The following is a 22,839-nucleotide window of genomic DNA, read 5'->3' as shown; positions in this document are numbered from 1 at the left end:
CTGAGATGGAGGTCCAAAGATCACTTCAGTTTTGACATCCTGCTTGGTACCTGCATTTCGTCATATGTGAACAAACTATGTGGGTTTTGTAAAATATTTGTATTCTTCCCATGCAAGGCCCACAACCCATCGATTATTCTTAAATGTGACGCGAGCTACTGTTCAGTTCCTTTGATTAGAAATCTTGATAAAGCCAGCCTGGATGGAGAAAAAAAAAAACCCTCGAGAAACGATGCACACATTTTAATGTTGATCTGTAGATGCACGCAGTGCAAAAAAAAAAAAAAAAAAAAAAAAAAACTCTCATGCACTAAGTACAGTATAATAAATGCATGAACGCGCTTTTCTTATTCTGGGAGAATTACGTCAGCGCACTGCCCGGCGCGCGCTGCTGCTGCTGCTGCAGGGACCGAGCGAAAAGCGCACAGCAGGCTGCTGCTCGGGGCATTGTTAGATCACTGCGTGCAGGAAGCACAGACACAGTCTACAGTTTGAAAAATTTACATACTGTTGGTTTTCTGTAGCTTCTCTCTGTAAATGTTATAAATAAAAATATCAACATTATCGAATCGAGGTAAAATTCGGAAATAAATAACCACGCAACAGTACAGGCAGCTCAAATTGTACAAAGAAGGGGAAATTAAACTTTCAAGGGATGTGACAGAATGAGGAAGAAAAAGGAAGCACCAGGGGGCTTTTGCTGTGCAGCCATGTGGGGGCGGACCACTACAGGCGCGCACTGCACGGCGCGCGTAAAGCGTCGGCGCGTCGGGAAATAACCTCGATCTGCATACCGACTGTTATTTAGAGGCTCTTCTCCGCTATTCTAACCTTCGATTTAAATCTGCTCTGCCGTCTGAAGAGCGACCGGTAGCCCAACGCCGCCATGGCTGCGCTGTCGGGAGGAGAGATGTGCATCAAATATCTCATGTTTGCCTTCAACCTGGTGTTTTGGGTGAGTCAAGGCGACAGGATGTGTTGTTCTCACGATCAGTCTGCGTGTATTGAAGCTCTGTATATTTTTTTTTTTTATGTGAGCGTGTTGGAGCTTGCGCGTTCGTGTGAGTGCAGGTTACTATTGTGAATGAAATTAGTGTCCCAGATGCGGAATCGTGCGGCGCGCTCGCTCGCGGACTGTCTCGGTTTTTTAATGATCAAACGATATTCTGAGTGAGTGATCCGTGGCACCGGCCGCCGCGAGACACAAAGTGTCCCAATGTTTGTGGAGCCCGAGCGGGCAGGAAGAATAATCCCCAGTGGCCAAGTGACCCAGTTCCACGGCGCACTCTGGAGTTTGCGCGCACGGCATTTTAATAATTTCTACATGGGGGTACAAACACTTTATTGTGGCTGGGTTGTAATTTCCATGAACGGAATAATAATGACGGTATTAATAAAGACTTCTGCTCATTCAGGACACAGTATTTCCCAATACCCCGCGTCCCTGCGCGTGTCCGCGGATTGTAGACATCCAATATGGGACATTTGTATTCCTCTAAGCCTGCAGGGTGTGTCATGCTGTGTCCGTCTGTGTGGAATAGAAGTGTGTGTTTGGCTTCAGATGACATGCCTCTACCAACGTTTCTATTTTGTGCAGCCAGGAATAACCATCCGTATACACATTGGGATTTCCTCACTGTGTGCGTGCGCGCGCATATTTATGCATAATGGAGTAATACTCAAATTGTAAAGTGACTTTGGTTTATAATTATTCCATAAATAACTGTTTTCACGGTAAACAAACTCTTTAAAAACACTGTTTCAATGAATGCTCAGGTGTTTCATCAAGAGTCAATTGCTAAAGTTAAAGCTCCAATTGTTTATTTCATTCTTCAACAAACATATTTCAGAACCCCAATATATCAATCAGTAATGAATCTTTATTTAAACTATGAAGTGTACAATTTACCTATAAGAAATATTACATTATATTGACAACATAAGGCCACATACCAGTTCAAATTTCTTGGTTATTGCTCTTTTCTTCCCATTATTATCACCAGCATGAACATTGTTTCACTGTAATATGGACAGACTGACATTCTGAGTGATACAATATTTTCACCATACTGTTTTGGTTTGTTTTAGATACGTTAGTATCCTCTTTTAATTCTCAGGAATCATTCAAGCAGAAACCAAAAATGTGACAAAGATCCTGTTACCAACAGGAAACTATTAGTGCAACTGCTGTTCCTAAAATAATAACATATAGCTGTGCTGTTTTAAAAAAAAACAATTAAGAAAGTGCAAAATAGTATTAAAAGTAAATTTCTCAGACAAACAAAACAAAACTGTTACAATTGTTGTAGTTGTAGTGTTGTGTTCTCTGAAAAGTTGTTTAATTTTACTGGCAGCAAAAATGCGGATGAAAAATTCAAACTGTGGGTATACTCAGTAGAAGCCTATGATTTTCATTGTAGCAGATTACATGATGTTTTATAAGTTAGAGGACAATTGCACATGGGTAGCACCAAAACATAAATAATAACTGACAATAATGTGAGTATTTGTCATCCATTCCTTCAATCAGTGATGGCCACAAGTCACTTGACACTGCTATCTGATCCCAGTGATTTTGAATAGATGTAGCTTTGTGTCAGTCCACCAAAAACAAGGCCGTCAAGCTGTGTTTTCAAAGGAATCTGGGTTTCAGGAAGAGGAACTAACAACACTGCACACCGCAGTCTACGCAGATTCAGTTCAGACAGCAGAGCAGTAACTAACCTTCTGACTAAGTATATTTTTGTTAGTGTGCCTCAAAAGGAGCTTTCTGTGTTTCTGCCGGCAGATCAGTGTCTGCTCGTCTTAAACACAGCCGGTGTTTACAGACAAACCGCTCATGCAAAACCATGAAACAAAGGAGGGGAAGGAACAGGCAGGAGTTCATATCACATGCACAGCGAAGGCCCAATAACAGTTTTGCCTTTGCCACTCCCTAAACGTGAAATCAGGTGATTAAACGAAGGCGTGGCGTTGAAAAATGCTTTGCCGTTGCAACACCTTGTCTGTTCATTTCTCCCCGGAAACAAATTACTTGTTGAAACACTGAAAGCGGTGGACTGCGTGAGCTGGATCAGCATGGCTGTCAAGGGTGGAATCGTGTGTGTGAAATACCTAATGTTTGCCTTCAACTTGGTCTTCTGGGTAGGTGGACTTCACTTTTTGTTTTGACTTCCGTGGATGTGTGGAGACGAGGCCTCCTTTTAGAATCACTAACTTGCAATCAGTGAACAGGAAACAGAACGGGGTGAAAGTACGCACATATAGGAAAATGGTTCGGTCGCGACGCAGCCACACATGAAGAAAACAGCTTCCTGAGAATGGAACAGACTGCTGCTTCTCAAAGGTGAAAATTAACTGACCCGTCTTGACTGAAAAGACTTGTAAGTGCATGCCCATGTGCACAACAGGGCTCAGTAACCTAACCTGGAGAAGGTGGCTCTCGAAGAGATTTAGATACTCAGAGAAAGCAGATTCTAAGACATGTTGTAAATTATACACACAGCTACATGTTGGCAGCCTGTTTGATTATGTTTTGCCAAGTACAAATTCAATTTCAGTTTTATTTGAACAGCGCCGAATCCAACTCATTTCAAGGCATTTTCACGGGAAAAAAATCAACAATTCTACATGAGCAAGCATAAGCAAAACTGTGTGAATCTATCATAATTTTCCTTTAATGTCTGAATGAGAGTTTGAAAGCAAAAGTAAAATCTTAAGCAGTTTCGCTGTAATCATAGTGTCACGTATTTCATGATTTATGACGTTGACGGAAAAAAACAGTGTTTTGTTTGGTGGCAACTTACTTTCATATTTAGTATTAAAGCCATTTGTGTGCTTGTTATGTATCTTTCTAATCCTTCACTGTCGTGACAATAAGACTGTATAATTCATTGTAGACGGTTATGTTTTTCTGGTGGTTCCATTCTTTGTGCTGACACCAAGCGCTGCTTATCTTAGCATTGTATATATTGACATTTAATATTACTTATTTAACTGTATTCTGCTGTATTGATCTCTTACCTTCTATTTGACACAGTCTGTGTTCTTTTCTTTGTTGAGCTATACTACAAGAATTTTTTTTCCTATGATTTTTAATCTTGTAACTGTGTTGAAATTGTGCAATCCTATAATTTTCCAGCTGAAAATTCAGAATTGTTTTTTTTTTCAATAGACGTTGGTTAATAAAAGTGAAATGTGCATAAACACTGAGCATTTGGGTGCATGGGAAGTGTTCTTCTCGTCTGGCCTTTTACTGATTTACTGAAATTGATCATATTTGTTTTCGTGTGCTTCAGCTTGCAGGCACTGCCGTGTTGGGGGTCGGCCTGTGGCTGAGGTTAGACCCCTCAACCAAAGGCCTGTTTGACGGACCAGATTCTCCATATGTGTTTTACACTGGTAAGATGCTCTCAGTCCTCAAACAGTCACACATCTTGAAGCCACATGCGCAAATTGCAAGCATTTCCTTTGTAATGTGTTTTATTTATTTATTTATTGTGTGTGTGTGTGTGTGTGTGTGTGTGTGTGTGTGTGTGTGTGTGTGTGTGTGTGTAGGTGTATACATCCTTATAGGCGCTGGTGCACTGATGATGGTGGTTGGGTTTTTGGGATGTTGCGGGGCGATCCAGGAGTCACCCTGTATGCTGGGGCTGGTCTGTACCACTTTATTATTATTCACACTGTAACTGAGTCCTGTGTCATTCCTTGTGATGTTGTCACTAAAAAGTTAACCGACTTCACTTAAGTCACTCCTCTGAGCGGCGCTTAGTCTTGTGGCAAATGTGGCTTCTGGACTGACCTTGATCTCAGTCAGAAATTTGAGACGTCTGAGTTCATTATTGTTTACTGAGCGGTATCTGGGCTAGAGAGGAGTCTCTCGACGTTTCTGTACTCCCTCCCTCCACAACACACAGCGTGCTTATAATCTTCTTGGACTAAATCCCTCAGGAGGAGGAGGAGGGGGAGGAGCCTGTGAAAATTAGGTTCAGCTCCACTCGGCTGACCTTACATGTCCACACATGCATGTGGGCATGAGCCGGAGCATGCGTGGAAGTGAACAGTCTGCTCACTTTAATTCTGTCCTCTCTCTTTGTGCAGTTCTTCTTCTTCCTGCTTATCATATTTGCTGTTGAAGTAGCAGCTGGAATCTGGGGATTTTCCAACCAAACCAAGGTAATATAATATGGAAAGCTCAAGTTTCAAGCACTTTCAAGTATCCCGGTATCAAAATAAAAACAATACTAATTGAAAAACAGTCCAAAACCCCAAATAAATTTTTAAAGTAATTACATGGTTTTGATAAGACATTAAATGCATATATAGCTACAGTGATGTAAATTAAATAACTTCATCTTTTCTTTGTTTGTCTTACAGGTGGTGAACGATATCACAATGTTTTACAGACAGACGTACACGAAGTACAAGGAAAGCGGAGCTGCGCATCTCAAAGAGACACTGAAAATGATTCAGAACGGGGTGAGCCACATCTGCACCGTTTAACATTTATTCTCTATCAAACTGACAGCAGTCTATTAAGGATGGATTTTATCCTTCAGAAAAAAACATATAAACACATTGTTATTCCGACATAAAGCATCTTTTCTTCTGTCTAGAGTACTAAATGTTATCTTCATTTGACCGAGTCCAAAAGTACCAATACCAAAACCAATTCACAGCAACAACAGAAATCCAATGGAAAAATCAGACAAAGCATGAAGAGTTCACAAGACTAAACAGGTTGCCAGACGCGAGACACAGAAAGTAAACAGACAGACAAACACACCAAGACAAACCCATAGACCTTTGTACATAGAGGGAAGTAGGGCTTGATAAGAGGCAGATGGGAAAATCAAGGGTAACACAGGTAAAGCAAAGACACTGTGGAGGGGAGCAGAAAAGACATACATGAACCCAAGCATGAACTTATGTCGCCTCAGCAGGGAACATGAAATGTGAGGAACTGAACACCAAAACATAATGTGAATCATAACAGAAAAAAGAAACATGAAACACTCAAACCAGAGGAACCACAGAGGGAAAACAAAACATGAAAACAGCAAAGTACAACACCGAAAATACCAGAACCATGACAGAAAAGTAAAATTAACTGTAAAAGTAGACAGCACGAAGATTCATTGAGCCAAAAACTGAATGAAAGTGAAAATGTTTGTTTAATAAAAGCATCTTTTCTTGTTGAAATGTTATTTTGTGTGTGTTTACAGTTGAACTGTTGCGGCCCAAATGGCATGGCTGTGGAAACTGAAAAAGACACTTGTCCTCAAGTGGATACACTCGAGCAGCTCCTAATCAAGGTATAACTACGCAGCATCTATAGATCAGATGCTAACACAACCACACACTTCGATCAAGGGTAAAGGAGAAAAATATCATTCAAAATATACAACAGATGTCAGAGCTGCTCCATTCCTGTGAGCGCTGGTTCAAATACAGTAAGTCGTCTCCTTAATAATGGCCTGATGTGTGTCACAAGTTTATTGGTCTTCCATTTGAAGACTAATTTTATCAGCCTCCGTGCAGTGTTGCTATGGCAACGATGGTTTACTGGCGCCTGCACGCTCTCGGGCTGTCTGTTACGCCTGCCATACCAGGAGGCATGCTGGTTTGAAGACCGCTGATAATGATTCATGCCCGTGTTCTGTAGAGCTGCCCGAATGCCATTGAGGAGATGTTTGACTCCAAGCTGCACATCATCGGGGGCGTCGGCATCACCATTGGGATTGTCATGGCAAGTATACTGGTGTGACCGCAATAAATTCAAATTTTAGTGTGTGCTGCCGTGAAGCATCTGCAATGTCCCTCTGTTCCTTACAGGTGTTTGGGATGATCTTCAGCATGCTCCTGTGCTGCGCCATCAGAAAATCTCGAGAGGTGGTGTGACACCCGCCGTCACACCCTTGAAGTCCCCGTTAATGTTGCATGATGTCGTTCTTCAGAGTCACACGGCTCTCCACTGCCAATAGAAACACTGCTTGTTCATGGGGGGAAATTACCTAAACTGGGCTGTGTGCAGATCCTTCAGATTTCATTGAGCATCTGTTGTAAATGTTCTGCTGACACTTTTAGGCCCACCTTTCTGGATTAGATAAGCGCAAAGTGGTTACTAGGCCCAAATATAGAATGGGTGTCATCTGTGCTTCAGTGACGATATAGTACACAAGTGTGTAATTTTGAGGTAATTTGTATGAAATTAGTGTTTTGTGAATTGCTAAATATCCAAACAAAGGAGTGTAGTGTTGTATTCTGATCACATTGATATTGTTTTCACTCGGGGTCACTCGCTGCCATCAACAGTGAGGGGCCAAATAATGGCAAACACAACCACTCCAGCACCACACGGCAGTAGCCAACGCCTGCAGTTTCATTCTTCACAAGACTGAAGTCAAATCATGATGATCGTAGCCAACTCAATGCCAAGCTGCAAACTGCAATAACTGTGGTTTTACCCAGCTGGGTATTAAAAATAGTAGCATCCTGGGTTTTTTTTCCAAGGTATTTGCTTTTCATTTGTTCCTGTCCTTTATGGTCCTATACCATAATTTGTCCATCCTTTAAAACGCCTTTCTGTGTTTTTGTCACATTTTGTAAGTTTTTTTTTTTTAATGTGTTTATAAGGTTCATGCAGTTTAATGATGTATTTTATATTGTTGTAGTTATTTTACAGAGATTGGATTGATTTATACCATATGCACTGTTTCACAGAGATGATAATTAACAATACGAACCAAATAAACTTCAGTGTACTCAGTCAACTGAAAGTATTGTGTGATGCAGTTTTTTTTACACGCTAAGCAAAAGTCAAAAGAGAATAAAGGTCACATAGTTGCATTTATTTACACGTTAGCAAATTCTTTGCTAATATTTTTCCCTGCATAGTGTGCAGGATTCAGGAGCAGGCAGAGATTAGAAAGGTGTGGGTGTCCTGATCAGGCTGCCAACATCTCAGATTGGTTTTTATGTGTACATTGAAAAGATAACATTTTGAATTTCCCTGTGCGCTTTCCCCTCTTTGTTATTAAGGAACATCCACTGTGACTCATGCGGTGCACCATCAAAGCCGAGATGTTTCTTTGTTTTGGAATAATCCTGTCACAACTAATTTACGGAACATCCGTCGTCACAGCTAAAGACATGATCGTTACAGTAAACAGCTTGGTAATGGACGGTCGTGAATCATGGTAATATCTAAATGACTCATAATTTCCCCCTCAAAAAAGAGATGAAAATAGTTTGCGTCCCTCTGATTAGGAAGGGCACTTTGATTCGGTTGTTGACAGCTGGGTGTTGACCTTGCAAATGGTTCACCCGGCGATAACACTGATTGTGAAAAGCTGTGTGTACACTTGTGAGTCTATGTGTCCTTGTTTGTCGGTGTGTATGTGCTCCGTGTAATTGTGGCGTCAAGGGGAAGTGGTCAGGAAAACTGAGATAAGGAAAAAAATAACTTCACGTTGAGAAGAGGAAGCAGGCGACTACCACCGTCGCATTCACGCAAAGTAGATAAATATTTAATAGTCTGCACAGTCCGTGTTGTACAAAGGCTAAGTGTGAGTTGATTTATGTTTTTGTCCTGCAACATTCACAAGACGACATCAGATTTCCTTAAATTTTAATTGGCATCACACATCAAAAGCACCAGGAAAAATAATTTAGTGCTCTGCAGGAATGTAAAAACCTTGTGTTAAAATAGAATAGACAATACAGGTCTATGAACATTTCTTTAGTCAAGCGGTCTGAGTTTTAAACAGTACCTGAGTAAATCTGGGGAGAAGACATACTAATGCTCCTTGTGTTTGTAAAATGACAATCTCAGATCTCGTCCTCATCCTCTGGGTCCTCCCAGGAAGTGTGTGTGAGTGTGCGTGAGTGACTGTGAGGAGTGTGGAGAATGGCATCCACCCGAAGGAGACCTGCTAGACACTGCAGCACATTAAGGAGCAACTGGTATTTACAGGAGACGGATTCAAGGCCCAGGTCCAACGTAGAATCTTCTGATGGCACGTCATCCGCTCCGGAACAATGTGAGCTCGGTTTACTTTCGTCTCTATGTGCAGAACTGGTGTTGCGTTCATGTTTAGGCATGAGGCCTAAAAGGTGGGAATGATTTAAAAGAAAACCGATGACCCTGGTTTGAGTCTCCAGGAAGCCTCGCCGACTGTGAGAGTAAATCTGACGAGGGATGCTCAGCAGGGCGTTTGCCAGTAGCTGAGAAACAGCAATAGGCGTCTCTGCAGAAACTGAAATTGAGCAGTCGTGGCTGTGTTTTCGAAGGGCATGGTGTAAGACAAACTCAAATGTTCCACCTGCAGGCATCACACAACCTGTCTCCAACACTTGCTTGTGGTGGGAAATTGTACTTGAGCTGTCAGTCTGACGGTCTTCATGTTCAGATCTGCCAAAAACAGATGTCAGTTTTCTCCTTGATGTTGTGTTTACAGTCAGAGGTAGGGGCTCACAGGTTGTGAGTAACATGCAGATGGCGTCTCGAAATGCACTTGTGTACTGGTTGGTTTGCTCTTCTCCTGGTCCACAAAGTACCAGACTACAGGGACTGACCTTGATCATTTCTTCTGAATCGTGGAAAGCTACGTGGACATACCTGTGGAAGATTAAAAACATCTATTAATCAAACCCAGTGGTGGAAACTGAATATTCCTGTTGATCATATATACAATTATTACACCTTGTATCCACATATACAACTGTAAACAACAAATAAATGATGAGCTTTTTGGATTTTTTTTTAATACCTGTGGGCTCCCAGCTGTATTGGTTTGCAAAAGGAAAGTGTAGCAACATGCTCTGGCCCGATGATCCAACAGTCAGAGACCGGAGTGGCTCCACTTAGCTGAGCAAAAACAGAAAGCTCATCTTCACTGACACACTCCACAACGCAAATCTGAGCCTGTGTGGCTAAGGCCAGAGTGGCAGCAGACTGCTTCACTGCACACAGAAGCAAGGAGACCCTCAAAGTTCGCAATTTTGCGATAATACACTCTAGTGACCTTTCATTCCAGGTGTTAAAATGCAAGATGCTGTTGTCTTCCACTGCACCAGCGGCCCCCAAATCAAGTATTTCTCCTTGATCTAGGATTTTTGACTGGAGCCAACCCGTAACAACGACAGCTTTAACAGGTTGCTGATAATTATGAGGAACTGGTGTTGCAAAGTCCCTGTGAATGACCTGCCCGTCAATCAGATGTGAAGCACTGACAGGAAAGCCTGATACAGGTGTGTGCAGTGCAGGGAATTTGTCATTTAAATACTGAACTGAGAAGGAGGGTAGACGTTTTTTAAACTTCCAGCAATTCAGAAAATCAAACAAGAGGTTACTCATAAAGTCACAGTGCAGGTGACTGAGACGGGTATGAAAAAAAGAAGCCAGCAGCGTTTGAACATACAGATTGTTTGTTTGATTTGAGGATTGTGTTTTGGCAGTGAAGTCATCCCAAGAAACACAGCACCCATAAGGCAGCACTTCTGTAATGATGATATCATCCAACTCCCTTGACGCAAACGCGAGCAGTTTGTCAGCTAAACACCTGGCTGAGGCTGTCTCTGCGGCTTCTCTGGAGTTATAGGATTGAGACGAGTGGGGCTCCTTGCTGGCTGCAGCATGAATCATCCTTAGTAATGACGCCAGCAGTAAGATAAAGGTTTTGGATCCATCGCCTGTTGCAGCGCTGTGCTTCCTGACACACTCCACCACAAACCTAATAGGAGGAAAAACAAATTACAGCAAAGTATGAACAGCACACATAACATTTTAACAATAGTACACAGTAAAAGATGTTTACCTGGCCACAGGATTCTGCAAGTGAAGGGCTGTCAGTACATGTGTCCCACTTCGACTCAACATCGCCTGTCCTGTGTCTCGAGTGAACAGCACCTGTCCTCCTTCAGGACCGAAACTGTGAAGGATGACCGACTCCAGGACACACACTGTCTGCAGGACATCTTTCAGACGGAGACGCTCCAGTGGCAGCATCCTCACACCTTGTAAGAGGCAACATCACACACAAAAAGGTTTAACAGATATTACATAAACAACAAATACAAATTTGTATTTTTTTTTTTTAAATATATGAATCACCATAGGTAGTTTGACATTTAAACTGATAGCAAGACTCTATTTCAAGAAGGAGCCCTCCTCTGAGGAGGAGAAATGGATGTAAAGTTAATAGAAGAAAATCTGTGACCAGGCAATTCGCATGTGTTATCATTTTAACCAAACGCTTGTCTGCTGACCTGTTACTGATGTATTCAACCTTTGCGTGGTGTGAACTGGGACTGGCAACACCAGCACCACCAAATCCTAATCTGGGTAAAAATTAATTATCGATTACAGATTAACTATCCACTACTCATAGGTGATAACAGTGAAATGAGGGAAAATTGCATTTAGGGTTATCAATAGCAAAAAACAGCTCAACCTTATTATTAAAGGCATCCAGGGGAGGCAGGCAGGTAGTGACAGCCAAAGGCTTCAGGTAGCTGGCAGGTCATGATAGAATTAAAAGATCTGGGACTTCCTGGCTGGTGTTTGACCTGATGGCTAAGAAACGAGGGTGCACAATGATAGCGAATGTGGGTTTTAAATGTCCCGTTTGAAACTATGATATCTGCCCAACAGCACTGGGCAGATAAACTTATTTATAAAGAGTGAAGCAGACGCCTCCGTGTGTTTCCTTTGTGCTCGAATGACCACCTGTAGCTACTTTCAAAACAAACAGAAGCACCTCACGACACTTTTAGTGTTCAGCATATGCTGCAGAAAGATCTCTACAATAACAGAAACCAGCACAGAGAACACACACGTATGTCTCACTGTGATTTATGAAACTATTCACCTCCTCCCCACTGCTTGTGACAATGCTATGTTAGCATTAGCAAGCAACCTCGAGCTCATTTACCAGCGACTCGCGCATTATTTCTATCATTAGAAAGACTTCTGACATTTCACGCATCACGGCTTCACACACCGCACTACTCCAAACGATGCATGACTTTGGAAATGTGAAATATTTTGATCCGAGCACGCATACATACGTTCAGCACAGGGACGCTCAGCTGCGTCTCCAGGAGACGGGACTTCTTCTGTGGTGGATCTGCACAGAAACGAGTGCTGCCACCTAGCGGGCTGTCACCACTAACACACACTGCACAGTTCTGATCAGGTCATCAAATGCAGGATTTTATTCTTTTTCATGAAGAACACAATTTTTCATGACTGCATGCTTTGGATGTCTTCCGCTGAAATGTAAATTTGTAACTGAGCAAAGGCCTCCCTAATAGTATGAAAAATGGACACAAGAAGCATATTTTGTGATCCATTAACTCATAAGGATAATCATTCATAAGGATGGGGAATTCCATGTCAGTGGTACTTATAAGCAGATTCTGTAAAAAGTTAAAGAAACAATAGGAAACCAAGCCAATACTTGATTTTACTTTTAATACCATTCTTCTCTCTGTCATACTTTTTTCTTTAAATTTTTACAGGTTGTGTGCTATTATATTACTGGCTCATTGTCTTCCCACCACAGAAACTGTCATCGCCTGTCCCTTTCCTAACATGACAAGTCAAAAAACTACTGGAAAAAAGTGTTGTGAATCTCTTGTCATGATGACAGTTTGTTTGTTTGCCAGGAAATGAGGATCTGCATCTTTGCGACACCTATTTTGGCATCTAGTTTTTAAACAGCATGTGTATGATTATTGTTTTGTCTGAATTAAAGAAATTAAAGTGATTTTTCTTTCAAGTTTTTGTTAGTTTTTTTAATATATTTTATATTAATTATGTCAAGAAATGAAGCATAACTGGCAACAGGTATTAAAAGGTTTCTGTCTGGTCTCGTATGTTGCTTTAAAATGTCAGCAAGTTGTCACAAGTTTTCTGCAATTTGTAAGGAAACAGGAAATGCGTCTCTAAACATGGCTCAAACAGGCGTTATGCTGCCTCCCTCTCTCCCTCCCTCTGTCTCATCCCTCCGTGTGTACAGTATCACTGGAACCTCAAGGTGATCTAGGCGGGGCTGGAACCTGATCTCTATGTTGCCGCAGAAACCACATCCTAAGTTTCTAAATCAGGCAACATCATCTATACATAGACAATATGAGACAGTCCTGCAGGTCCTGCCAGATGTACAGATGCATGCACACACAAGTTGACACACACACACCCAGCAGTGCGCTGTGAATGTAAATGTCCTCTAGTGCTGAACTCTCACTATGCTAACGAGCTTTTAAAAAGCCGTGTCACTACACTAATGAATATGTATCAGAGGCTCGCTGAGGGTGACCTCCAGGGGTGGGACAGAGGTCACGAGAGGTTGGACGTCAGGAATAAGGACTAGCAGCCCCCTGAGACCTGAATGGACAGAAAAAGAATACACACACACACATACACACAAGCAGCAACTCAACATGACAGAGCTGCAATTTCATCTATACTAACCCAAGATCTATCGTGTCCCACCCTCCCTCTCATCCCTTTTCAGTCTTGCTTTCACACGCCTGCACTGATCGTCTTCAGGTCTCCGAACCGGTGAGGCACAAAAACAAAAGCGTAAGGTGGTGACACCTACCTCATCACACTATTTCACCCCACCTCTTCAGTTCTCACACCCTCTCTCCTCCTTCTGCCACACTTCTCTGGAAGGAAAGCGAGGCTGAATATTACCCGAGCCACTCAGTACAGGTAAGTCAGCTCGTCTTTTGTTTTACCTGTCATTTTCATGTCATGATTTCATTTCATTGATGCTGAGGTTTCAATGAAACTTCAATGCTTGTTCAATCTTGATTGATTTATATGAATAGAAACTACGTGAATCTTCAATGCTGGAGAAAGGATCATACAAAAAATATACTTATGAGTAAATTCTTCATTTATGATTCACAATTTAAGGAGTTTTGGACTCCAGTAAAATGTCAAATTACTCAGAGAAGGTTAAGAAAATCAGGATGTTTAAACCAAGGCATTGTAAAGCTTGGCAAATTAGAGAAACAGAGCTTCCACTCATGAGTGTTTATCATATATATCGTATTGTATAGTGTTACGAACTGGCAGAATTGCTTCACAAAGTATGAAAACAGCTTCAACTGAGAGGAGAGACAAGGATCATATGAGTTGATTCATTTAAAACTAAAACTACGACATTAATTTCATAAACTATAAAACGTATGAAAATCTGGAATACATGAAATACTTGGCAGTGTTTAGTTACACAAAAATAATTCACACGTCATAACTTAATTATCTAAAAACCAGTTTGAAATATATTAAGATCTATAACAGAGATATAATAATAATAATAATAATAATAATAATAATAATAATAATAATAATAATAATTAATAATAATAATAATAATAATTAATAATAATAATAATAACCTCATGTCTATAATAGCATACTTGGCATCATTATTTCTTTTGGCTGTCTTTCACTTTCGTTCCTGCGACTGTCAGTGCGGCAGAGCTGGTTTCTCTCTGAGCCTGTCCTTTTTGAGATGACTGGTGTATAATTCTGAAAATGCCGACAAAAAACTAAGATCAGTGTCTGCTTGGATGTGTGATCTTGTCTGCTGATTCAGCCCCAGATACTCAATACCTGTTATGTCTGCAGAGCGGAGAGCAACATACCAAAGTGTGCTATAGAGCTGAAGCGTTGGCAGTGGAACTTTCCTCTAATTTTGTTTCTTTGCCTGCACCAAGCATGACCTTGGCACAGTTCTCACCTCTGGCAGCTCAGTGTGGGACAGCTGAGGTCCACGTGTGACGCTTCAACCCCCACCTCGCCCTACACCTCCATGTCAGCGCTTTTGGCAGAGACAGCAGGTTTCATATCCTGTGTTCAAGTGTTATTGCCAGGCCAGCAGAAACCAGAGAAGTTATATGACACTTGGTGGTCATGCAAAGAAAATAAGCACATAATTGCTTCAAACTTATGATCAATAGTATGCTGTGCATGCTTGCTTACATTGTTCGTTTAATCATTTAGCAGAAGCTTTGTCTGTTTTGTTTTAAGCAGAATTTTTCTAAAGGTTTCATGTGCTGTGATTTCTCTTTTTAGGGACTGAGCCTTGATTTTCTGCATCTCTGTTTCTCTGAATTCTGGATCTTCTGCTATAATGACTGGGAACCGGCGAGCTGCACCGAGCCCTTCATCTACCCCTACTCATTTGCCAAATGCAACAAGCCCCTCGGGGCAAAAACCATCTGGAGGGCACAAGTTCATGAGTGAACTGCGTAGCATCCACAGTGAGTCAATAAATACCAAAATTAATTTTCCCACCTATGAGTTGACTTGAGAAACCTTGACTCAGAAAAGCAGGATGATTATCCATATATTGATTATCATGAAGGTTTCTGGCATGTGAAAGCAAATTCTATTTAAGATTACACTTTCGGGAACGACACAGAGACTTATTTACATAATATGAAAGTGATACCGACTCAGCAGTTTGCAGAAGGTCAGGACATCCGAAAGTGTAAATATTCAAAACATCCCAGAATTTTCACTGAAGCAGGAGTTCTTTATAGTCCACACTGTCACTCTCTTAAACTTTAAAATGGAGAGTCATGTCTGATTCGCTGGTCTCTGGGACTGGGAGGAGACAGTGACAAGCAGATGAAGCATAAAGTGTTCAATAAAAGTACAAGATGTTATTTCCAGTAATGTGCGCCTGAACGCACCACAGCCACACAGTGTGTGAAATAGATAGATACATATCTGTTTCTGTAGGAATAATGGATCTCATTACCAGAGGTGGATGAAGTTTCTTTTACAGAAGAAATAGATGCATGTGTATTAAAACACCGAGCAGAAAAATACTAACTCATGTACATGAGTGAAATGCACTTAGATTAATTTTGTGCTTATTTTGGTTCATCAAGCCAAAATATAAAAATGTTGCTTGAAAAAGTCTCGTAGAATCTGCCCTGTTTCTGGTTCACTTTCAGCCATGCTGACGCTCTGTCCGAGACATCATGTGTGCCTTTTCTCAGTAATCAAGTCCTATTATATGGTCCATACAGTATCATCTTTTACGTCTTTAAACCTTTCTATATTGATTATACATTATTTATTAACCTTTTCCAAACACTTAAATAACATGTCAAGAGTCTCCATGTTCATGAAGCATGATGCCAAAACATTTGAATAATGAATGTATCCCCAGCACACATGATCAAAACCACAGTAACACTTTTTGAAAATAAAAAGTGAAAAAAAAAAAAACGTGTATTTTCACTTTGACCCTAAAACCTGTTGAGGTGAATACTCCCAGGTCTGGAGGGAGACAGTCCTGCATGGTTTGGACTTGCGTTTATTCCTGATTGTAAAAAGTAGTTCTTTGTCCTTGGCAGACTTCTGTAGCATTTCATGGTGATGCACCCATTCAGTTCAAATTTGCCGAGGAAAGAAGAGATTGAAAACATGTAGATTTATGCACGAAGCAAAAACAGTGTGATATTTTCTTTCTTTTCATCTTAGATTGGGCACTGGTTGTGTGTCAAAACGCTGAACAACTAAACTGTAATTGCTCACTATTGATAATCACATTTCCCTTTACAACAGAGTTAAATTGCTTTTTTTAATACTAAATACCAGTAAAATGCACAATAGATGACAGTAAATTATGCATGTGTGAACAGTTTAATTCAAAACAAAAGAAACATCAAAAAAAGACCAAAGAACATCAGTTTGAAATCACTGACATTGTGGGGTACAGGTTCAGCTCACACTGTACCTTTCAGTGCTTTTTTTTTTTTTTTTCTTTTTGACCCTGTGAGTCAAAAAGTGAGGAGAAACAGTTTAATTTTATTATCTTCTGTGAAATACAGTTAAGGGGAAACTTAGGAATAACCTTCAGAACACCGAATCCAAGCAGCTGCCTGAGAATGTGTGTAAAATATTAATATATCCTCCGTGTGTGTGTGTGTTTCTTTTTTGGTGGACCCGCAGTGCCGTCATGGGCTGTCGCTGCCCTTTGCATCGTGAGTTTGTGTGTGGTGTTATCATGTGCAGTGTGTGTGTGGAAGAAGTGCTTGAAAAAGAAGGACAAGGACAAAGACAAGGAAAAGAGTAAGGGAAAAGAGAAGAGCAAGGGAGTCTTTGACACCGAAATGGATGGAGGTTACGGTGAGGTAAGCCACACACTCCGTCTCCTGCAGCAGACGCATTGTCCTTGCAGTGTATCACAGTCCTGACGTCCGGGTCACGCAGGACTAGTAAAGCTGTCGGTGTTTGTCAGGACTAATGGATCTTTTTGCACATCCCTCATGTTCCAATAAAAGTTGGTGTGAGCCGGCAGACAGGTGGTTGCGACGATCTCCAAGGAAGCATGTCACATTAAAACACAATGATGATGTAAAGTATCTTATGACTGAAAGAGAGGTCTCAGGGAAATTACCCTTGATTGTGCCTGGCGGCATCATGCTCTGTATCGAACAGATGTTGCACAAGGTGTGAGGCCGGCTACTTTTCAAGGTGTGTGTGTGTGTGTGTGTATTTGTGTGTGTGTGCACAGACCCTGAAAGAAGAACTTAAGGAAACAGATCCGTCGGATAACGAGCCAAAGGAGGAGGAGAAGCTGGGCAGATTACATTTCACGTTAGACTACAACTTCACAGAAAACTCAGTGAGTTCCTGCTGTTCAGCGTGACGCGTTTTGCTCACCGTGCGCCAGTCTGTAAATGTCACATTTTAATACCATTCTTCTCCCTGTCAATTACACTGCCTGTCTTCTTTCCCTCTGCTACCCGACTCCAGCTGGTGGTGGGCATCCTGCAGGCGGCAGAGCTGCCTGCGATGGATGTGGGAGGGAGCTCTGACCCTTACGTGAAGCTCTACCTGCTCCCGGATAAAAAGAAAAAATTTGAAACCAAAGTTCACAGAAAGACTCTGGAACCCAACTTTAACGAAACTTTTACATTTAAGGTACACTGAGTGCAGCATTGTTTGAATTATGTAACTTTCTCTGCACATAACATGGTCTATTATGTTTTCGTTTTATATTATGAGAAATAAGTGTAAAACACTATTACTACGAATACTATTTGTCCATGCTGTGTGCATCTTTATGATTGATTTGTGCTCTGACGTGTAGGTACCGTACACTGAGCTGGGGGGGAAGACTCTGGTGCTGACTGTGTACGACTTTGACCGCTTCTCTAAACATGACGCCATTGGAGCTGTGAAGATACCGATGAGCAGTGTGGACTTCAGCCAGTCTCTGCAGGAGTGGCGGGATCTGCAGAAGGCAGAAAAGGAGGAGGTGAAAACCCACTGTGAGCGGTGGAAAACAGCTGAACTCGGAAAAAAGTATCTGAGTTGTCCCAAAGCTATTAGTCAGTGAGAGTCAGTTGGTTTTAAGGCATTTTATATGTGAATAGTGTGTTTTCTGTGTGTTTAGGTAGCAACGTGTCCTTTTATAAAGACAGTTTTACATCCAAGAATACTGCACATTCTTAAGTATTTCTAGAAGTAGTGCAGCCTCTCAACTTAGTTTTTTTTTCTTTCAAAATGTATTATTCAAGAAGCAAAGTTATATCAGAGAGTCTTTCAACAAGACACTCACTTTATTCTCTGTGTTTTAGAGCGAGCGGCTGGGAGATATATGTCTGTCTTTGAGGTATGTGCCTACAGCTGGGAAGCTGACAGTGGTGATTCTGGAGGCCAAGAACCTGAAGAAAATGGACGTGGGTGGATTATCAGGTGAATGAAAATGCAAAAAAAAAAAAAAAAAAAAAAAAAAAAAAAGAGAGAGAGAGAAACAGATTCACATAGGATTTTGTTCCATTGTCAAGTGTTTTCAAAAACCTCCATGTTTTTCCTACCAGACCCTTATGTGAAGATTCACTTAATGCAGAATGGAAAAAGACTGAAGAAAAAGAAAACAACAATTAAGAAAAACACCCTAAACCCTTACTACAACGAGTCTTTCAGCTTCGAAGTTCCATGTGAACAAATAGAGGTACACTATCTGTGCATGAACACACAACCACATAAATGTAACCATCAGAAAGTCACCGCTTTGGCCTCTATGCTCGTTTGCAGAAGGTGCAGGTAGCCGTGACCGTGTTGGACTACGACAAGATTGGGAAGAACGACGCCATTGGGAAGGTATTGCTGGGGGATAACGGCACCGGGACTGAGCAGCGCCACTGGACAGACATGCTGGCGAACCCACGCCGACCAATCGCCCAGTGGCACAGCCTCAAACCGGAGGAAGAAATCAAGGCAATGATTTCCAACAAGAAATAAAACTTTGTTCACCAGGCAGCAAGGAAACCCAGCTTTTTACCTCAGATGCTTCCAATTTGTGTTCCTACCTCTTACTTACCCTAAATTAAATACAAACAAAGCTGCTTAACTCAGTAACTCTACCCAACGACACCCTGCTGTATCTTTGATCAGTCACTATTATCGACTGCAGGCTGACTTCCCTCGGTAATTTTGCCATCCTACTTCTGAATATATGGTTATTTTAAACAAAGATGTATCGCAATGTACAGAAAATAAACTGATCTTTTTTTTTTTTTTTTTTTTCTTGTGCGAGTAATCTGTTCTGGTCTGTTCAATGATGAATAAAACTGTAGTTAACCTGCAAAATTAAACAATTGAAAGCAGTTAATGATAAAGAAATAACTCAAATTTTAGTACTTAAATAATTCAATATTATCAATATGAATGATTTAGATTTCATTTACATTTTTTCCAACTGCACCAGCTTAAAAAACATTTATATAAACTCTGAAAATGCTCTAATTACAATTTTGCAGCACAGCCGAGAAGTAAAGAAAAGCCAAGTCTTGACACCATGAATCATAGATGAGTATTGCTTCACATCATCGGCAAAGTGAAGAGAATAACAGGCCAGAAACTACAACAGTGATTTTCTTTTTCAAACTCTGCCAGCCTTGATGTTTATTACATGAGAATAATAAAGTAGCTCTTTTTCATAGCTAACATTTTGACTTCTGTAGGAAACACTTATCACGTATCAATGGTTTTGATTTGACTTGGCATGCACGACAGTAAGACCTTCAAAATGAACTGGAAGCAATCCAGCTTGGAATAATTCATTCACATATTCACAATTCGCCACCAATGATGCACTGAATTTTATTCATTTACAAATATTTATCTAAATTGTGTTGTTGTTGTTTTTTTAAATCTAAGGCTTATTTTTTGCCTTTGGCATCAAATCCTAATGAAATAGTTTAGTCTGAATGGGCAACGACTGCAATTAGTTCTAACAATTATCTTATCTATTCCATAACAAACAGTTTGTGCAATTGCTAAATCAGGGACTGGGGTTTTTTCTGACTTACTGCAATGCGTTCTGATGCACAACAAATTGCAGCGTGAGGGCAGCTGTTCTGCACATGCAAATGTTCTGAATACAAGGATAATCATCAAGCAGAATGTCAAACATGTGCTTAAGACAAAGCACGTGTGAGGGCAGGTTGAAGAGTTCCTTTCCTTTTGTTAAGCATAAGTGTGATCAATGTGTACAGGTTGTAAATCTACTCTGGTAATGTTCTAGGGAAGAATTAAATCTGAGCCTTAAATTAGATGTAAGGTTTAAATTGTGATGGAGTGGCATGTCTCTTGAAGCATGTTGAACGGTATGTTTGAACGTCTGCAATTGCATCACTGCAATTTCCTCCAAGATCCTTTGAGAACCCGAAACAAGTAATTGCATATTGTATGCTGCAAATTGCATTTATTAAGGTGAAATTGAGAACTTGTAGACAGTGAACTGTGGAAGTGCGTCTACTTGCACAATTCCTGGTAAACCTCTGGGTTGGAGTTACTGCCAGAGTTTCTGCCATGTGTTTAGAATTTTCTACATCTTACAGCTGATATTGACATTATCATTGTTTTTTTGTTTTTTTTACTAGGGTTTATGTATGATTAACCAAATCTTTGACCTAGCCCTATATAAGTACGGTAATATTTATAAAGCTATAGAAGTAATATTTGCAGCTGAACAAAAATGTAATAAACCCTTCTTTAGTTCATTTGTATATGATGACCAGGTTTGGCAATATACTATAAGTTTTTTTGTGGGAATGTTTTAAAGTTTCCAGATGCTTTAAAGTGGCATGCAGCCATGAGTTTATATTATGGTTTTCGTGCTCAAAAATTATTGGGGAATATCTAGGTCACTTGACAACTGCAAATGTACAATTTAGTGTATGCATGGATAGACGACATGAGAGGTCTTCAAAAATGAACTCTCAATGACTCAGCCTCTAGGGCTGAGACAAATAAAAATCAAAGTTAACCTTTTAAAAAAATTAAGAGTCAAATCTAATATAGACTAAAAAAAAAAAATCAAGAGTTAAATCTAATTATAGACTGGTTGCTGATTGAGGTCAGCCTTTAGAGGTTTCTTTTTTCTTTTTTTTAATTGTATGCAATTCCCTGATCAATAATTGCTCTCAATAAGTTAGTCAATAAGGATTGGATTTGGCATGTACATGGGCAGGCTGTCAATACCTCATGCGCTCCTCTCATTTAATGTTGCTATTGACAGCACCCACACAAGATGCCACGACGTGTAATCTGGCTGTATTCTGTTCTCCATGCCGTTAGGGGTCTCAAACTCCAGTCCTCGAGGGCCGCACACCTGCATGTTTTCCATGTCTCCCTGCTTCAACACACCTGAATCTCATGAAGTTCATCGCCAAGTTCAGCAGAAAGCCTGATAACGAGCCTCATTGCAATCAGCTGTGTTGAAGTAGGGAGACATGGAAAACATGCAGGTCTGCAGCCCTCGAGGACTGGAGTTTGAGACTGCGACGTGTTCTTCGTCTTTATCTACAATATGTGCAACATTCATCACAGTGTTTTTTTCCCATGAATATGACACCAAAGGGCAAAAATCAAGACAAGTAATGAAGCCCCAAAAATATGTGACCTTTACAAAAGAGTGGACAAAGAGAAGAGATTCAAGGACAGTAAGAGATGTGTTTGGTTAAAAAAAAAAAAAGGTTTTTTGCAATGCTATACCAACAGAAATGAAATAAATGATTTTGGTAGTAACAAGCCTTCTGTACTGAAATGGAATTTGAAATAATCAAACAGGCAAAGTTTTTATTAGAAAATACAAATTTTCAACACAACATTAAAACATAAATAAAACAGAATAAAAAATTGCTTAAGCTTTGTTTAGTGTGCATTATCAATAATTACTATGTCTTATGACGCTAAAATACTAAGTAAATTCATATTAAAGGTGCATTAAGGAGTTTGCACATTTTATGCAAAACAGCGCCCCCTGCAGGCCTTGGGCGTAATGCAGCTTAGTGAAAAACTCGTGCCTGTGGCTTGCGTGCACGGAAGAGAGGAACTCCTACCTCGCTCGTTTAGAAGCGCTGGAGTAAAATTTAAGTTTCTTTTACCTGGTGGAGTCTGTGCTGGAGTTGTGGCAGCGCTAGAAGCCAGTCTTTTCTTACTTTCTGGAAAATCCTCCTCAGTTGTTGCTCACTAAGCATCTGGCGGAGTAATGGCGGACAAAACGAAACTTAACGAGCTGGAGCGTGCATTACATCATTCCTTTCAAATTCTCCCCAAAAAAATGATGGTGCCGGACCAGCACTGCAACTTTTAAGTGACAATTTAGCGCTGTTAGAGGTACTTGTAATGAATATGTCAGGGCACACTGTACACATCATTAAAAATGTGTAACATATTTATGGTGGAAAATAAGTATTTTTAAGGTTGTAAAACTCCTTAATGCACCTTTAACTTTCCAAATAGCCACATTAGCTTGCGTGAGCTCTCGAGAAAAGCATCTGTATGGA

The 22,839-nt window shown here is 40.6% G+C and overlaps 3 protein-coding genes across 7 annotated transcripts; 2 read left to right on the top strand and 1 right to left on the bottom strand.

Annotated features, from left to right (window-relative positions):
- Positions 1 to 674: 674 nt before the first annotated feature.
- Positions 675 to 7,775, top strand: cd9a (CD9 molecule a). Of its 2 annotated transcripts, none has more exons than XM_030096853.1 (8): positions 675 to 955; positions 4,299 to 4,401; positions 4,558 to 4,655; positions 5,101 to 5,175; positions 5,377 to 5,478; positions 6,225 to 6,314; positions 6,665 to 6,748; positions 6,835 to 7,775. In XM_030096853.1, exons 1-8 carry the CDS (start codon positions 887 to 889, stop codon positions 6,898 to 6,900), a joined length of 687 nt encoding a protein of 228 aa, XP_029952713.1. In that variant the 5' UTR covers positions 675 to 886; the 3' UTR covers positions 6,901 to 7,775. The 2 variants fall into 2 exon arrangements, with proteins under 2 accessions (XP_029952713.1, XP_029952714.1); XM_030096854.1 differs by lacking the exon at positions 675 to 955 and adding an exon at positions 2,835 to 3,144.
- Positions 7,776 to 8,653: 878 nt separating this feature from the next.
- Positions 8,654 to 12,124, bottom strand: bbs10 (Bardet-Biedl syndrome 10). The gene is made up of 4 exons (XM_030096847.1): positions 12,070 to 12,124; positions 10,818 to 11,016; positions 9,771 to 10,733; positions 8,654 to 9,619 (listed from the first exon to the last, which is right to left on the bottom strand). Exons 2-4 carry the CDS (start codon positions 11,006 to 11,008, stop codon positions 8,830 to 8,832), a joined length of 1,944 nt encoding a protein of 647 aa, XP_029952707.1. The 5' UTR covers positions 11,009 to 11,016; positions 12,070 to 12,124; the 3' UTR covers positions 8,654 to 8,829.
- LOC115392279 (synaptotagmin-1-like) lies at positions 9,006 to 19,546 on the top strand. 4 transcript variants are annotated; one of them, XM_030096850.1, is made up of 13 exons: positions 9,006 to 9,041; positions 10,924 to 11,019; positions 13,521 to 13,567; positions 13,682 to 13,720; positions 14,737 to 14,859; positions 15,095 to 15,282; positions 16,988 to 17,169; positions 17,553 to 17,663; positions 17,795 to 17,962; positions 18,132 to 18,299; positions 18,622 to 18,739; positions 18,865 to 18,998; positions 19,082 to 19,546. In XM_030096850.1, exons 6-13 carry the CDS (start codon positions 15,153 to 15,155, stop codon positions 19,286 to 19,288), a joined length of 1,218 nt encoding a protein of 405 aa, XP_029952710.1. In that variant the 5' UTR covers positions 9,006 to 9,041; positions 10,924 to 11,019; positions 13,521 to 13,567; positions 13,682 to 13,720; positions 14,737 to 14,859; positions 15,095 to 15,152; the 3' UTR covers positions 19,289 to 19,546. The 4 variants fall into 4 exon arrangements, with proteins under 4 accessions (XP_029952710.1, XP_029952708.1, XP_029952709.1 ...); XM_030096848.1 differs by having other exon boundaries at positions 13,521 to 13,720; XM_030096849.1 differs by lacking the exon at positions 14,737 to 14,859 and having other exon boundaries at positions 13,521 to 13,720.
- Positions 19,547 to 22,839: the final 3,293 nt, after the last annotated feature.

Source organism: Salarias fasciatus, chromosome 7 (genome assembly GCF_902148845.1).
Source record: "Salarias fasciatus chromosome 7, fSalaFa1.1, whole genome shotgun sequence".
NCBI classification, from domain to species: Eukaryota; Metazoa; Chordata; class Actinopteri; order Blenniiformes; family Blenniidae; genus Salarias; species Salarias fasciatus.
The sequence above is the reverse complement of the archived record's forward strand: the minus strand, read 5'-3'. Positions and strand labels throughout refer to the sequence as shown.

Coding starts and splice junctions, on each gene's coding strand:
- LOC115392279 (XM_030096850.1), top strand. CDS start 15,153: ATGACTGGGAACCGGCGAGCTGCACCGAGCCCTTCATCTACCCCTACT. Junction 17,963..18,131: donor ACGAAACTTTTACATTTAAG/GTACACTGAGTG, acceptor TCTGACGTGTAG/GTACCGTACACTGAGCTGGG. Junction 18,740..18,864: donor GGACGTGGGTGGATTATCAG/GTGAATGAAAAT, acceptor TTTTCCTACCAG/ACCCTTATGTGAAGATTCAC.
- bbs10 (XM_030096847.1), bottom strand. CDS start 11,008: ATGCTGCCACTGGAGCGTCTCCGTCTGAAAGATGTCCTGCAGACAGTG. Junction 10,734..10,817: donor TTGCAGAATCCTGTGGCCAG/GTAAACATCTTT, acceptor TCCTCCTATTAG/GTTTGTGGTGGAGTGTGTCA. Junction 9,620..9,770: donor ATACAGCTGGGAGCCCACAG/GTATTAAAAAAA, acceptor AATCTTCCACAG/GTATGTCCACGTAGCTTTCC.
- cd9a (XM_030096853.1), top strand. CDS start 887: ATGGCTGCGCTGTCGGGAGGAGAGATGTGCATCAAATATCTCATGTTT. Junction 956..4,298: donor CCTTCAACCTGGTGTTTTGG/GTGAGTCAAGGC, acceptor CGTGTGCTTCAG/CTTGCAGGCACTGCCGTGTT. Junction 6,315..6,664: donor TCGAGCAGCTCCTAATCAAG/GTATAACTACGC, acceptor CGTGTTCTGTAG/AGCTGCCCGAATGCCATTGA.